This window comes from Trematomus bernacchii, unplaced genomic scaffold (assembly GCF_902827165.1).
Source record: "Trematomus bernacchii unplaced genomic scaffold, fTreBer1.1, whole genome shotgun sequence".
NCBI lineage: Eukaryota > Metazoa > Chordata > Actinopteri > Perciformes > Nototheniidae > Trematomus > Trematomus bernacchii.
Window position 1 is genome coordinate 1150010 of NW_022987662.1, and position 14389 is coordinate 1164398.

A 14389-nucleotide genomic window follows, 5' to 3' on the forward strand; every position below is an offset into this window, starting at 1 on the left:
CCAAGCACTTTTCAAACCTTGAAAAACATGAAATTTCAAGCATTTTCAAGGATTTCCAGCACCCGTACGAACCCTGTATATAAAACAAGCTACAAAATGTAATACCTTGGAAAATGCCGTTTAATACTTTTTAATAGCCTTAATTTTGGCTAAATTGATCAACTTTTAATACTTTTTAAGACACCCTGGTTAGTGTATAAAAACACGTTCAAGAAACAATTTTAGGCAATATGTTTATTAATGTATTTACAAAGTAGAATGGCCTCCACATCTCAAACAGGTCTATTAACATATTTTCCTTCCAAAAATATTCAGAAAAACGTCCAACTGGAAGTACCATAAAAAAGAAAAAACGTATCAAAAGGAGGCCTCTCGGTTTCTTTGATACAAAAATGGAAAATATGTTCAGTCCCTGCCCATTTCAAGCTGCTCATTAAGCAAAATATAAACATCTGAATACAAAACACTGCCAATATACACAACATTCAACAGCAGAACGGAATATAAATACTGAGCGATAACAGGCGCATCATTAACCTCTGAAAACTCAACATACTTCACCCACTAAATGTCCTTTGAATTATTAAAACCTCCCTGAATATTTCAAGCACACTGTTCATCTCACATGCCTCCACAGTGACAAAATGCTCTAAAATAACCCAGAAAGGTCTTGATGAATGTATTACATGTCATCTGTCTAGCAGCAAAACTTTATCAGATTTAAATTGACATAGTTTCGTGTCTAAAAGAGCATTTTAAATAGTAACGTTAGGTTGATTAAACTGCATCGTTTTTCTATTAAATCACAGCCCTGATTTACTTTATTCAATGTCCAGGTTTGCCAGAATAGACCTTTCAGGTGTAGGGTGACTACAGATGGAGATTTTGTGAGTGAAGTTTTTGCTTTAATCCTGAACACAGAACGTATCGTAACTAAAGATCTGAAGCTTAAACACTCTTCAATACAATCTAACGCCTAGGCCACATAAGAACCTGAACAAGTATTGCTTTGCATATGAAAGACAATTTAACGATTGCCGGAAGGTGTGTTGATAAGCAATACTTATAATGAAACGTGAGAGTTCAAACAGTAATGCATCCTCAAGCTTTTTACTTCATGCGATGAAGTTGTAAACGAGGAAGGTCGGTGTGTTGGAGAACTTTGTAGCAAACTGTTTGCCGTCAGGCGTCGGGTCGGAGAAGGCGATCTCCTGCTTCGTGAGGTGGCTGCCGTACACGAAGGTGCTCCTTTAAGAAAACAAGGAAAAGGGAAGAACACTCAGTAAAACCATGTTTTTTTAAGTAGTGCCAGGTTGTCCATATGTCGAAATTCAGCATTATCTGTGTAAGGATGGTTTATTAATGACATTTCTTTTTGACCCTCAAAACAACAATTGTATCATAACCAGAGCTACACAAATGAAACGAGCAGTTATCAATTAAATATATCTATTAGGGCTGTCAGTCGATTTAAATATTTAAATCGCATGATGTCCATAGTTAATCGCACATTTTTTATCTGTTCTAAATGTACCTTAGAGGAATATTTTTCAAGTTTTTAATACTCTTATCAACATATGAGTGGACAAATATGCTTTATGCAAATGTTTGTTTATTATACTCCTGAATATTCTCAACACAACAACCTCTGAACAATGACAAATATTCTCTTGAATATTTTCAACACAACAACCTGGAACCTCTCTCTCTCTCTTACACTCTCTCCCAACCCTGTGTACTTCTCTGCACTGAGCCAGTTGCTCAAACAGACAAGCCTGTTTACAGTTGTCGGCGAAATGCCGCTCCTGTCTTCATCTTCAGTCACACATCTCAAACTGAAGGCCCGGGGGCCAAATCAGGCCCTTGGTGGATTTAATTTCGGCCCGCAGGATAATTTGTAATTACTATTAGATCTGGCCCGCCGGTATATTGCACGCACACCTTCACTCAATCCTGAGGGTCTCCTCCGCTCAGAGCCTGACCCCAAACATTGATGAACTTGCACCCAAGATGAGATGCCAAGTATCTGGCTTGAACTAGCATCACAGAGCAGCACACTGAGTTTACATGGATGTTTCCTTCTGCACTTTTTCTCTCACGACAACAGGGCATGTTTGGTTTTCTCTTTGAGGGAAATAGTTTTTTTTGAAGCTGTTGTTGGCCTGAGGAAAAATGTAATCATAAGAAATGACTCTGGAAAAGCTTCAGATAGAGCCATAAGAAATTAATGAAACTTTGTATAAGTAAGCTTTGTTAGTTCCAGGTTTAATATGTACAATAAGTTCATTTCAATAAGTTCTGCAATAAACATTGAACCAGTCTGGCCCTCGACTAGTACCGTTTGTTTAATGTTGGCCCACTGTGTATTTGAGTTCGACACCCCTGAGTCAAAGCATGAGACGTTCCCACTGTGGGTCAAAATAATGCGGTGTGATGTGCAGTCGACACGTTGGATGCGATGCAAATGATCTAACGCAGCCCCTCGCCCTCCACAATGTTAAGCTGTAGCCACCCATTTAGCTATCGCTGTTGTTGTCCAGGCGTCTCCCCGGCAAACCTTCAAGCGTGGTCTGCCGCAAGCGAGCGGCAGGAGCGGGGCTGTCGGCATCAGCTGTGTGCTTGGCTTTAAAAACACCTTTTTTTGTATCCATATCTCTCGCTAGAATCTCCCATCATCCAACTAACAACAACAACAACAACGTCAAGCCTTTGGGCTCTGAAACTACGAGGCGGGCCGAGGACAAATACACATGCGTTAATCGCACGTTAAAATAATTAGTGGCGTTAACTTGACAGCCCTAGTATCTATATTTTTTTCATTAATTTAAAAAAGACGAGAGGAAGGAGAAATATTAGAGAGCATGTGGTCAACTCCTGACGTTTTGAACAACTCACTTTTACTTGTGAACTGAACTAAAGGTTTTTGAAATGGCTACAAAGACACATTTATAAACAATAGGTTATTTCTTAACATTACAGGTTTAAATCGTTACCCTGAGAATGTGTGCAAAAGAAACAAGAAGACATTAAAGGTCCCCTATTATACTGTTTTTCATCAATATATTATAGGTCTCAGATATATACAGAACATGTATCTGTTTGGCTCCAAACACCAAACAGATCATTGCAGCATCCCATAATCCCCTCTGTTTCAGCCCTGTTTCAAAAGTGCTGATTCTCTGTCTGTTACTTTAGATGAAAATAAGGAGCCCCTCCCCACGCCCCTCTGAGAGATATTTGGTTACAAAGAACACAATGGTGCTCTAGGAGGAGATTCAGGTGATAAGGTGAGGGGGGGGGGGGGGGTTACCTTGGTTGCTGATTGGCTAATGGTTACACAAGCCAAAACATCGTTATGACATCATAAAGTGGCCAAAATCTGATCAGCTCATTTTCAGACAGGTTTTTATATAAATGGATCAGGACAAAAAGAGAGAGAATCTTTTTTCCTGAAACTTTCAGTCTCTTTACACAGAGGGGACACATGTTGATGAAGAAGAGACATGAAGAAGAGGGGACACATGTTGATGTAGAAGAGACATGAAGAAGAGGATTTTGCATAATAGGTGACCTTTAAGACTTGTGTTGTACCTGACGGTGTCCAGCATGCGTGTGGCGATGCCCTGTCGTCGGGCCAGGCTGAAGACCCAGATGCGGCTGATCCCACAGAGAGCCTGCTCGGGGATGGTGGAGCAGCACCAGGCGCGGTGTCGCTCCATGAAGTCGTCCTTCGTCATGTCTTTGGGATGCTCCGGCTGCTCCAGCACTCTGTACGCCTGAGGAGACACACCAAGGAGCGATTAGGCTCCGAACAATTAACTGCAAAGAGTTGAAAAGTCACAAACCAAAAGGGAATTGGAGTTGTTCTCAGTGAAAGTATAAAAAGGATGTAAAAGGTCAGAAATGCAATAGGTTATTCTGATTTATAACATGCCTGTATTATTTTTATTTGTATGCATGTAGATCAAAGTCAATTTTATTGCCAATCTTTCAGTTTGTGTGTACAGACCATGGATACAGACAGAGATCAAACTACCGTTTCCCACAATCCCAAATATATATATATATACACACATAGACACATTAATACATACATAAAACCACAACTATCAATATATACAATACGCTGTTCCAAACTTGTTATACTTAACTCTGCATTATTTGCAAATAGGATGGCTGCAAATCAAGGCTTTTACTGAGATATGTTTGTTTGTCTTTCGGCCCTCTTCACACACACACATGCTAACATTAACACACACACACACACACACACACACACACACACTCCTGCAGCCCTACCTGTCTGATGGGCTCGGCGACGAGGCAGCCCACCACCATGCGCTCAGAGTTGATGAACAGGTACGTCTTCGCCTGCGCCGGTCTGCTCAGAGTCAGCTGCTGGAAACCCAACTCGCTATCCGCTACATGTCGAACGTCATCAGCCTGAAAACAAACACACATGGTGAGGAAGAACGTGTGGAAAAACAAGTCTGTACAAAAAACAAGGTAAAAACATTCTCACCAGCTTCAAGTGTGCCATTTCACAGCAGTCAGATGTTTGACTGATTTGATTTCTAGCAAGCTGAACTGTGAGTTTACAAACTGAAAATGGAGAAACAAGTTACATCTCACACCTTTTTGATGGCGTATTTGGGATCACCTGGCATAACAAGGATGATTTTTCCATCCCAGAACTCTGCAACGATACGCTCCTTCTTCCAGCCCTGAAACACAACAGAGAGAAGAAGCTGTAGTTTATTCACGTGAAACAAAGTCATGCCAGCAGTCTTGGCAGAGGAAGTGTGTAAAATAACTAACTACTTAACATAAAAACAAGCTACATAAACTATTACAGTGGCAACAAAAGACTGAAGGGACAGTAAAAAGTTAAAGTAAGATAAGAAAGTAGTCCCTATTAGGGCTGAACGATTAATCGATTTTAAATAGAAATTTTAAATTATGCAATTATCAAATCGCAAAGCCTGTTCTTCTTGTGTGTCAGTCATCCACACCAATCAGAATTGCTGTGCTCCACATGCACCAGCCATTGTTAACCAATCAGAAGTGGCCCATGATAGTAGGTGATAGACAGATTGATCCAATCACCTGCCAAGTATTTTTGAAATACTTTTCCAAATGGAGCTTTCCTAGAAGGTTTGGTGAAACAAACCATCTGAGTCAGGTTAGTAATGCTCCATCACATGTTCTACATCTATTACAGGGTGAATCTTAAACTGAAGCTTGACTTTAAAAGCAACCCAACGGAAGTTTCATGTAAGTTTAGTTCTTTCACTCGTAGCTCGGGCTGCGGGGGTGCTAGAGACGGGAGCACGTTGATACGACCTTCCTAGCCGGAGATATGGCCGCATTTTACAATAAACTTCTGTTGGGTCGCTTAAAAACAAATATCGCAAATCAAATCGTAATATCTGTCCGAAAAATCGCAATTAGATTATTTCCCCAAATCGTGCAGCCCTAGTCCCTATCATAGTGCAGTAATTAGGAGTACTACAGGTCTATTGCGTTGAACAGAACCACTTGATTGTCCCTCACTATGTCAATTATGCCTGTTACGAAACATCCCTTTTGTTATTGTATAAAGTTCATGAACATTGTATAAGATGCACATCGGAAAACAAAGAGGACAATGAGAAGGGGACGGTTTCAATGTTTACTACTCCCTGTAACTGCAAGTATATTTCATTGTAACTGGTGAAATGTTCTCAACTGTCTTCTAAATAAAGAATTGTAAAAAAGACAATGTGCCATCAGCGCATAGCTAGGTGTCAAAGTTCAGTCGGAGATTAATGGACATTTTTACCACAAATTTGATGGATTCGAGGAAGCGCTGGTGGAACTGGTTGTGTTGGAAGTTGTCCTCCGGGTTGTCCAAGCTGTACACCATCCCACAGGAGCTGCAGGTCGTCGCTCCGAACTGCTTTTGACCTGCGTCCTGAGCGGGGAAATGGAGAGAAACATCGAGTGAACACACAAAAAGAAAAATACACTTAAAGTGGACCTATCATGCTATTTTTAGGCAATAGCATAGGTCTCAGATATATACAAATATATAAAAAACATGTCTATGAAGTGTTTTGCTCAACATACCAAACAGATCACCCATTCTAGCCATGCCTCATATCCCTCTATTTCACTTCCTGTTTCAAAAGTGCTGATTTGGGGTATAAAGCTTTAAAAAAAATTGATACAAATAAAAGGAGGGGTCTGAGCTCATGCGGGACCCGGCAGCTACTGTCTAAACTAAATACTGCCGTGATGAAACGCCATATCATGGATTATCAAGGATTGTTTCTGAAACAGTATGGAGCTCAAAGGCTTTCTCTCTTGCCGGTTATACCACAAGGTGAGTTCCTTTTTATTTCCTGCTTCTTCACACACATGCTCTCCAGTACAGGTTAGCTCTGAGTGTTAGCGATGCTAATGTGAACACCGACCATATTACGTCCAAAACAGTCGGGCATTGTTTCTGATAGCAACGTTTCTGATAGGGCCGTGGGTCCACATTTCCGATATTACGTCATATCGGACGCAAATCTGGATCAGCTCCGTTGTAGCCCCGTTTTTAGAGATTTGGGTACGGAGGAAAAGAGAGAGGGTTTTATTTTCTGACGCTGCGTGAGTTCCCTGACACACCGGGGACACATGTTTATGTATAAAAGACATCAAAAAGTGCATTTTGCATGATAGGTCCCCTTTAAGTGAGTTACTCATTTGTCCTCCCCTTCTTTTAACCTGATTGTTTAATATAGTGTAGTTTGCATTAAAATCCTCTTAAGATGTTTAATAATAGCCAAGACAAATATACTGGCTTCAATCCATCAGTCTTCTAACATATACTCTGGGTCCACTGATTAAGGAGAGTATTTGATGACAGTCATTGGGGCATGTTTTTCTGACAGTTGCTATAACCTTGCCACAATAAGTTTTTACAAAAGATTTTAACGTCTGTAAAATCATAATATACAAGTAAGGATGGAAAGAATGGTACTTTGTTTCTGTTCCGGATGATGATATTTAGTGCAAGCTCTAGCTGCCAGATCTATTTAAAAATTGCCCCTCCACTCAAAGATGTAAACATAAACGTACGATGATGAGCTGGTCGTCGTCCTGTTTCTCCTTCCTCCTGCGAACAGGTCGCTCTTTGACTGCAGGAGTACTCAGTAATGCTGTCGGGGCGGAGGGGGTGCTGCAGGACACCGGGGGCTGCAGGGCTGCATTTCTTAACCTGCACGACAACCAATAAAAGAAGATATACTGGAATTGTAGTGGGTTAATGCAACATGCATGGCAATTAAGGGGTTTGACATTCGAAGTGAGAGATGAATTTTTTTTAAATCAAAAGGCTGATACATCTATAACATGTGGGAAGAACATGTCCCAGAACATCAAAGCTTAACTTTGTTATTTGCTGTGGCAATTTCCCTGTTTTCTAATAAAATAAATCTCTCTTTGTGCACGACTGATGACCAAACAGACCGTCTCACCTTTTGGAGGAAGAGCCGAAGATGGGATACACCCCTGCAGCATCTGTGGAGAAAATACAATTATATATTTTAAATAAAGCAACATATATCGAACTGTGGTACTAGAACTTCTAACAACTTTGTGTGTGTGTGTGTGTGTGTGCGTGTGTGTATGCGTGTGAGTGTATGAGTGTATGTGAGTGGGTGTGTGTATGCGTGCGTGTGCGTGTATGCGTGAGTGTGTATGCGTGAGTGAGTGTGTGTGAGTGTATGCGTGTGTGTGTATGCGTGTGTGTATGCGTGTGTGAGTGTGTATGTGTGTGTGTGTGTGAGTTTGTGTGTATGTGTGTGTGGGTGTGTATGCGTGTGTGTATGCGTGTGTGTGTATGCGTGTTTGAGTGTGTATGTGTGTGTGTGAGTTTGTGTGTGTGTGTGTGCGTGTGAGTGTATGTGTTTATGCGTGTGAGTGTGTATGTGTGTGTATGCGTGCGTGCGTGTGTGTATGCGTGAGTGAGTGTGTGTATGCGTGTGTGTGTATGCGTGTGTGAGTGTGTATGTGTGAGTTTGTGTGTGTGTGTGTGTGCGTGTGAGTGTATGTGTTTATGCGTGTGAGTGTGTGTGTGTGAGTGAGTGCATGTGTGTGTGTGTGTATGCGTGAGTGAGTGTGTGTGTGTATGCGTGAGTGTGTGTGTGTGTGTGTGTATGCGTGAGTGAGTGTGTATGCGTGAGTGAGTGTGTGTGTGTGTATGCGTGTGTGTGTGTGAGTGTGTGTGTGTGAGTTTGTGTGTATGCGTGTGTGTGTACCTTTGGGTGGGCTAGCAGCAGGACTTATATCACGCAGGTCTAAAATGGGCTTCGAGCCTCCATCCTGGAAGGAGAGTGCAACACAATAAATTGACAAATCAACATTTAATTTACAAAGTTGTTGACAGTGTTTGTTTCTCCTGTACCTGAACACTGAGGGATGAGGCTGTGGAGGCGGGACTTGCTGTTGGAGTCCTTGACAACACGATCGACAGCGCCTTGGTGATCCCATACACCTCAAAGAGCATTTTAGGAGAGCTGCAGGAGGAAGATGAAGGGTGTTGAAGACCTAGAACAATGATTTTCTACTCACTCCGTAGTCTAGTTACACATTTGGTCACAAGATACCCAAACATTCGGAAATATTTTGTGCCAAATGGTGTGATGTTAGTGTCACTACTAAAGTACCCGAATGGCTCTGGAGTTTCAGGCTCTTCAGATAAGTCCATCCAGTCTAACGGGTCAAACTTTGGCTGTTTGGCGCTCGGCTCGATGTCTTCTGTCGTGACCGGAGGGACGGCCGTCTGCAGGAAACAAACCCGATAAGTTGACAGCAGCTGGAGACAATATATGCTCCTGAAGATGTGTAGAAATTAGGGCTGTGCGATTATGGCAAAAATCATAATCACGATTATTTTTGGTCAATAATTGATATCACGATTATTAAATACGATTATTCATTGACTTTAAAAAAACATCCATTTATTGAACTTTAAAACAAATACAAATAATAATTTGAACAGTATTTTTTTAACTGTTGATTACCCTGAGCGTATAATTCAACTGAAAAACCAATACAAAAATAAATGATACATTTATATAAATAATATCAAAATAATAAATACCAATAAACAAGATCAACAAATATTTTGGAGCGCACTTCCACAAGCTACTAAACATATATAAATATGATAAATAAAAATAAATTAGACTAAAATAAATTAGATCAAATATGTTGCACTGTCCCAACCTAGCAAAGCAAAATAATCGTTTTTTTCGATTATGTTGTTTTCGTAATTGTGGCAGGCCAAAATCGTAATTGCGATTAAAATACGATTAATTGCACAGCCCTAGTAGAAATACCATTGTAAAAACTGATGTACAAATGTTTGTGTCTTAACTAGTACATGCCTCAGGTCCCTAGTTAATTTTGGCACAAATCTGCTTGAATCAAATTTAAGCAGCCCTCTCTCGGGCTCAATAATGATTCCTCAACTTCAACAGTAGGTCCCACTGAGGACTCAAGGGCTTTATTTTGTAATCATGCACAATAGTAACATTATAGTTGTGTCACTACAAAGTCTGAGGCTCCTCCAGCAATGGGAAATACATATATATATAAGACTATAAAAGGTAATGCAGGAGAATGTTGCAAGTAATGCTGTTGATATATTGTGATTTTAAGGATGTCCATTATCATCTGGCCAGGGACAACAGCTGGAAATTAGCAATGTTGGCTAAAGCTGCCCCATTTACGGCTTTGTGTGACAGTTGATCAATGGGGACTGTCCATGACACTATGGTACTGCAATATTTGAAGAGGTGGAGCGGCGTTCCGGTGCTCTCCGTCAGCACTCTAGTCTACACTCCTTTCAGACGAGACATATACCACGTGAAGACACGTTACGCTTGTGTTGTGTTCAAGGAACCTGTCCTTGGCCAGGAAAAACAGGCACTCGCTTGTTTAATTATTTTGCGGTCTAGATTTCTTTTTTGAAGTGAGAAGTTGTCCATCAGTCGGACTGACGGACGGACTGACTCCCCCCCCCCCCACACAACGAAAACTCTTCGGTTCTCCACGAATTACACAAGTCACCCAAATCAGCGTTAAAAAAGCGGGAGGCGCCGAAAAGCGACTCATTTGCATCACTGATAAACAAATACAAAACTAAACTAAGTGACTAATGTGCAATTAATACAGAAATAAGTAAACTATATACACACACATGTGAAATGGAAAAAGATTACATAAAAACTAGATGTAATTATGTAGGAACAGTGGAATACAATACTGCTTATTGTCATAATAAACAAAGATGCAAGCTGTGAACAGATCTAAGGTCTGCTCTCACCTCCTCAGGATGTTTCTGTTGCTTCATCACCGGAGCAGCTGGCTTTGGTTTCTCCGTCTTTGTCTGCAGCGGGACAGCTTTGCTTTTCACCGGGACTGAAGCTGGCTTGGACCTCGGTGCAGATTTCTTGTACATGGACTTGGGTTTCTTCCCTGTACCGAAGAAAGCAGCTCCAACAAAGATCTTGGGTTTGGGCTTCAGGCTGCTGAAAGTGATGGTGAACACTTTCTTCAATTCTATTGGCTTAGGGAAGCTGACGGGAGCGCTGGTTGTAGTGGAGGCCGGGTTAGCAGAGAACCTATTCAAAGAAATGATGCAGACACAGATTAAAAAGGGAAATTATGACGAAAACTACATTTGTGATGTCCAACTAACTAGGGATGGGTACCGAGCCCCGGGGCTGAATTATTAAAGACCGTGGTACCGTTAAGCTCCGACGTCATCGGTCTTGTTATCGGTACTGGAGACATTTAAAAAAATAGATGTCATATGTATTATTGCTACACAAACATTATATTGCAGTTTTAATGTCGCCAACTCCCCCGCCTGTGTGCGAGGGGGCGGGGCAGTTTACACACACGCAGCTGCTACATGCAGCCACAGCCACACACACACACACACACACACACACACGGAGGAGATGGCGGAGAGAAAGCGCTCCGAGGTGTGGTTAAACTTTACCCGTCTCGATGTGGACAATGCTCGTTACCAAAAGTGCAATAAGAGTTTAGCATGTAAGGGCAGTAACACGAGCAATTTGTCTAAACATTTAGCAAAAGTGCTCCACATTCAGACGGAGAACTGTCTTTCTAGTAGCTCTGTAGCCCCATCCACGAGTAACGTTTCCACGTCAGGTGTTATGTATGCTAGCAGCAACACACGGAGTTAACTCAATTATACAAACATGGGTTAATGATTAGAGGTAACTGAGGTATTTAGTTTGTTAAAGTTTCAGCTATTCTGTTTACAATTCTGTCATCATATTATTTAATATGATTTGTTAAAACATTGTTGTTTCTTTTGATGTGAAATATTATTTATTTAATTTAAATAATAAGCAATGTTCATTTTGTTCACAATTTGTTTAACTTATTTTTTCTCTCCAAAAGAACCGTTAAGAGTACCGTTAAAAGACCGGATCGATAAGCGGTATCCATAAAAGTAGTAGTACTGTCAAAACCTTAACGATACCCATCCCTACAACTAACTGCGGTGTCAGAAAGCGGCAGAAGGTCCACAAAGCAGGCGTTACTGGACTTTGACTTGTATGGAAACAAACCTGCTGCCGAGTGTGGGAAGTTTGATCTTCCTTGGAGACGTCATGTAGCTTTTGGTAAACGCCTTCACAGCATTACTAGATCCTAACACCACTTTTTTCTGCTTGCTGCCTCCTTTAACAATTCTCTTCTTCTTCGGCGGTTGCTTTTTCTCCTGGGAAGGAGGGGAAGGAAGAGGACGAGGAAGCGAAGGCATCAAGTCTTTTATCGCCTTCCTCTCCAGTGGAGTGAGATAGAGGGGCTTCTTCTGGCCATAGAAGGAGCTTGTAATCATGGAAGGCGTGAATGGAGATTCACGAGGTGATTTGGCAGGAGATCCTAGAAAAGATGATAGATATGTGAAGAGGATACATTCAGATCTCCTGCTTGCCTCTATTTTATAGAATGTCTTAGAGAAAGTCAATTCATCGAGTAATATAGAAAATATAGATATAAACTTAACACAAAATGTAAGGAAATTGAAAAATTTGACAAATCTCCTGGCAGCCGAACGAGACCGGAGATTGGCTGCTGTTTGGCAGAGGAGATTTGTCACATTTTTCATTGGTGCAACCCACATACTCAGCTCTGCTGCTCATCCCACAAATGCATGTTCCTCACAAATGTGGCACCATTAGGAAAGGTAAGAAAACAGGCTTTCCAACGGTATAAGATTTATTGCCAAAAAGCATTGTTACAACACAGACATCATCTACCAAACACACATTTCCTTACAAGTTGCAGCCCTGGTACTAATTCTACTATTATAACGCCTTGTTTAAGACTTCAAACAGACCCATCTGCTCTCAGGAAACACTAACTAAACAATGCTTTCCCCCTTACCTGCTGCTTTTCGTGGGGATTTCTGTGGAGAGGGACAGTCGGCCTTTGGCAGACCCCCGACTGGTTTCTTCTTGGTCGGAGACTGAGGTGTCTTCCTGGTGGATATCCTCTTCATCGGGGACGCATCCGGCCTCACAGCAGTCTTGGCCGGGTGACTGGAGTTGAGGGAAAAGAAGATCAGTCTGGGGCCGTTTCTCAATGTCGGGTAAAGCTGCTGCAGAGCCACTATTTCAAGTATACTACGTCATCGAGTGGCGCCGAATGCTGGGCATTAAAACAGTCCTTCGGCGCCACTCGATGACGTAGTATACTTGAAATAGTGGCTCTGCAGCAGCTCTACTCGACATTGAGAAACGGCCACAGTCATGGAAGAGAAACAGCAATGGCCACATATACAACAGCTTTCACAAGGTTTCTCTTTAGATTCAAATCAATGCAGCATGTTGGTTATACAAGGAAAATGACAAAAAACTATTCAAATATGTGAAACAAATGTATAGATCACAAGTGGACACCCAGTATATTAATAAATGTTTACGGTTACTTGGGCTGAGTGTTGTTATGATACAAGAGTGTTGGTCCAAATACCAAACTGCCTAAACCCAGTGTGTTCACCTGCTGTCAGAGTCCAGAGAGGCGAGCCCCCTCTTCCTCGTGGTCATTATCTTCACAAACCTCACCTACACACCCACAGTGTAAGATTAGCGGATCTAGAGTCAAATAAAATAGCACAACTTTCAGCATCAAAATGTAACGGCTTTCTATTTTATCAACACAACTAGAAAACGGGGTAAACATATTTACCCTGTAACATATTTGTGATATCACGACTCACTTTAGATACAAGATTAATACCAGCTCTTCAATGATTACTTGACCTGTTAATAGGATGCCACATTAAAAATACCAAACTATGCAATATAAGTATTTAATATGTGCGATAACTGTAAATAACCTGTTTGTCTGTTTCTACTTCTATCTTGCTTCATACTGATGCCATCTGTTGTTGCATTATCCACTTCGCTGCTGTAAACAATGCACAAAACTAGCAGCCAAATACTGTTCAAATAGAAAAGCTCTATGGGTTATTTTTGTGTGTTGACGGTAAATTGCCACCGTGACCTTCTCAGTGGCACTGTGCATGGAGCAAGTGGGAAAATGTCACATTCACAAGAAGAAATGAACTGACCCTAAACTCAACTTTTTACATTTTCACTTGAAATTAAGAAAGCATGCAAAATCAAATGTGCAATTGATAAATATTTTACTTTAAATGTTACCTTTCGTTTTTAATCCCTATTTTCTTTATATTTCTATGTATATGTACCTCTGTCCTGATGGTACACTGACTTGTGTATATTATCTTGAATAAAGGGGGGAAAGCAGTGTGTGGTGCATGTAGGACAACCCGGTAAACTACACCGAGGTTATTAATAGATTTTGATTACTGATTTGCATATGACGTGACAACAGCATTTTATCGTGTGCATAAATGTGCATTAAGCACCACATTAAGGTTAGTTTAGCGTTACATGTTAGTTAAAGTGGAGATGAGTGGATAATTGGCGGGATGATTAGCTTCTACAAAAATGACTGCGTATATACAAACAAGCTAACACGACGATGTATACCAAGTTTAACCTGTTTGTTTCCTTGTGAGTTAGAGATTATACATAAATACCGTCAAACTTTAGACAGTTTGATGGTAACAAGCTTACGTCACTTTACGTTAATGCGTCATTTAGAGGAGAAACAAACAACGTATTAAACACAGAACACGCTACATAAAACACCTATTAAATACCTTACCGAACACGTTTATGTCGCAATAGAGAAAGCTATAAATGTCGGTATAATGTTTGCGTTGCTGCTTCTTCTCCCCGCGTTTCTTCTCTGTGTTTTGAACAGCGCGCCAGACTCTTAAAAAAAC

The 14389-nt window shown here is 41.0% G+C and overlaps 1 protein-coding gene across 1 annotated transcript; it reads right to left on the reverse strand.

Annotated features, from left to right (window-relative positions):
• Window positions 1-216: 216 nt before the first annotated feature.
• Window positions 217-14388, reverse strand: esco2 (establishment of sister chromatid cohesion N-acetyltransferase 2). The gene is made up of 15 exons (XM_034135732.1): window positions 14269-14388; window positions 13075-13169; window positions 12460-12614; window positions 11640-11955; window positions 10361-10658; window positions 8697-8812; window positions 8435-8546; window positions 8289-8352; window positions 7506-7548; window positions 7108-7246; window positions 5822-5953; window positions 4635-4724; window positions 4300-4443; window positions 3592-3776; window positions 217-1248 (listed from the first exon to the last, which is right to left on the reverse strand). Exons 2-15 carry the CDS (start codon window positions 13119-13121, stop codon window positions 1116-1118), a joined length of 1974 nt encoding a protein of 657 aa, XP_033991623.1. The 5' UTR covers window positions 13122-13169; window positions 14269-14388; the 3' UTR covers window positions 217-1115.
• Window position 14389: the final 1 nt, after the last annotated feature.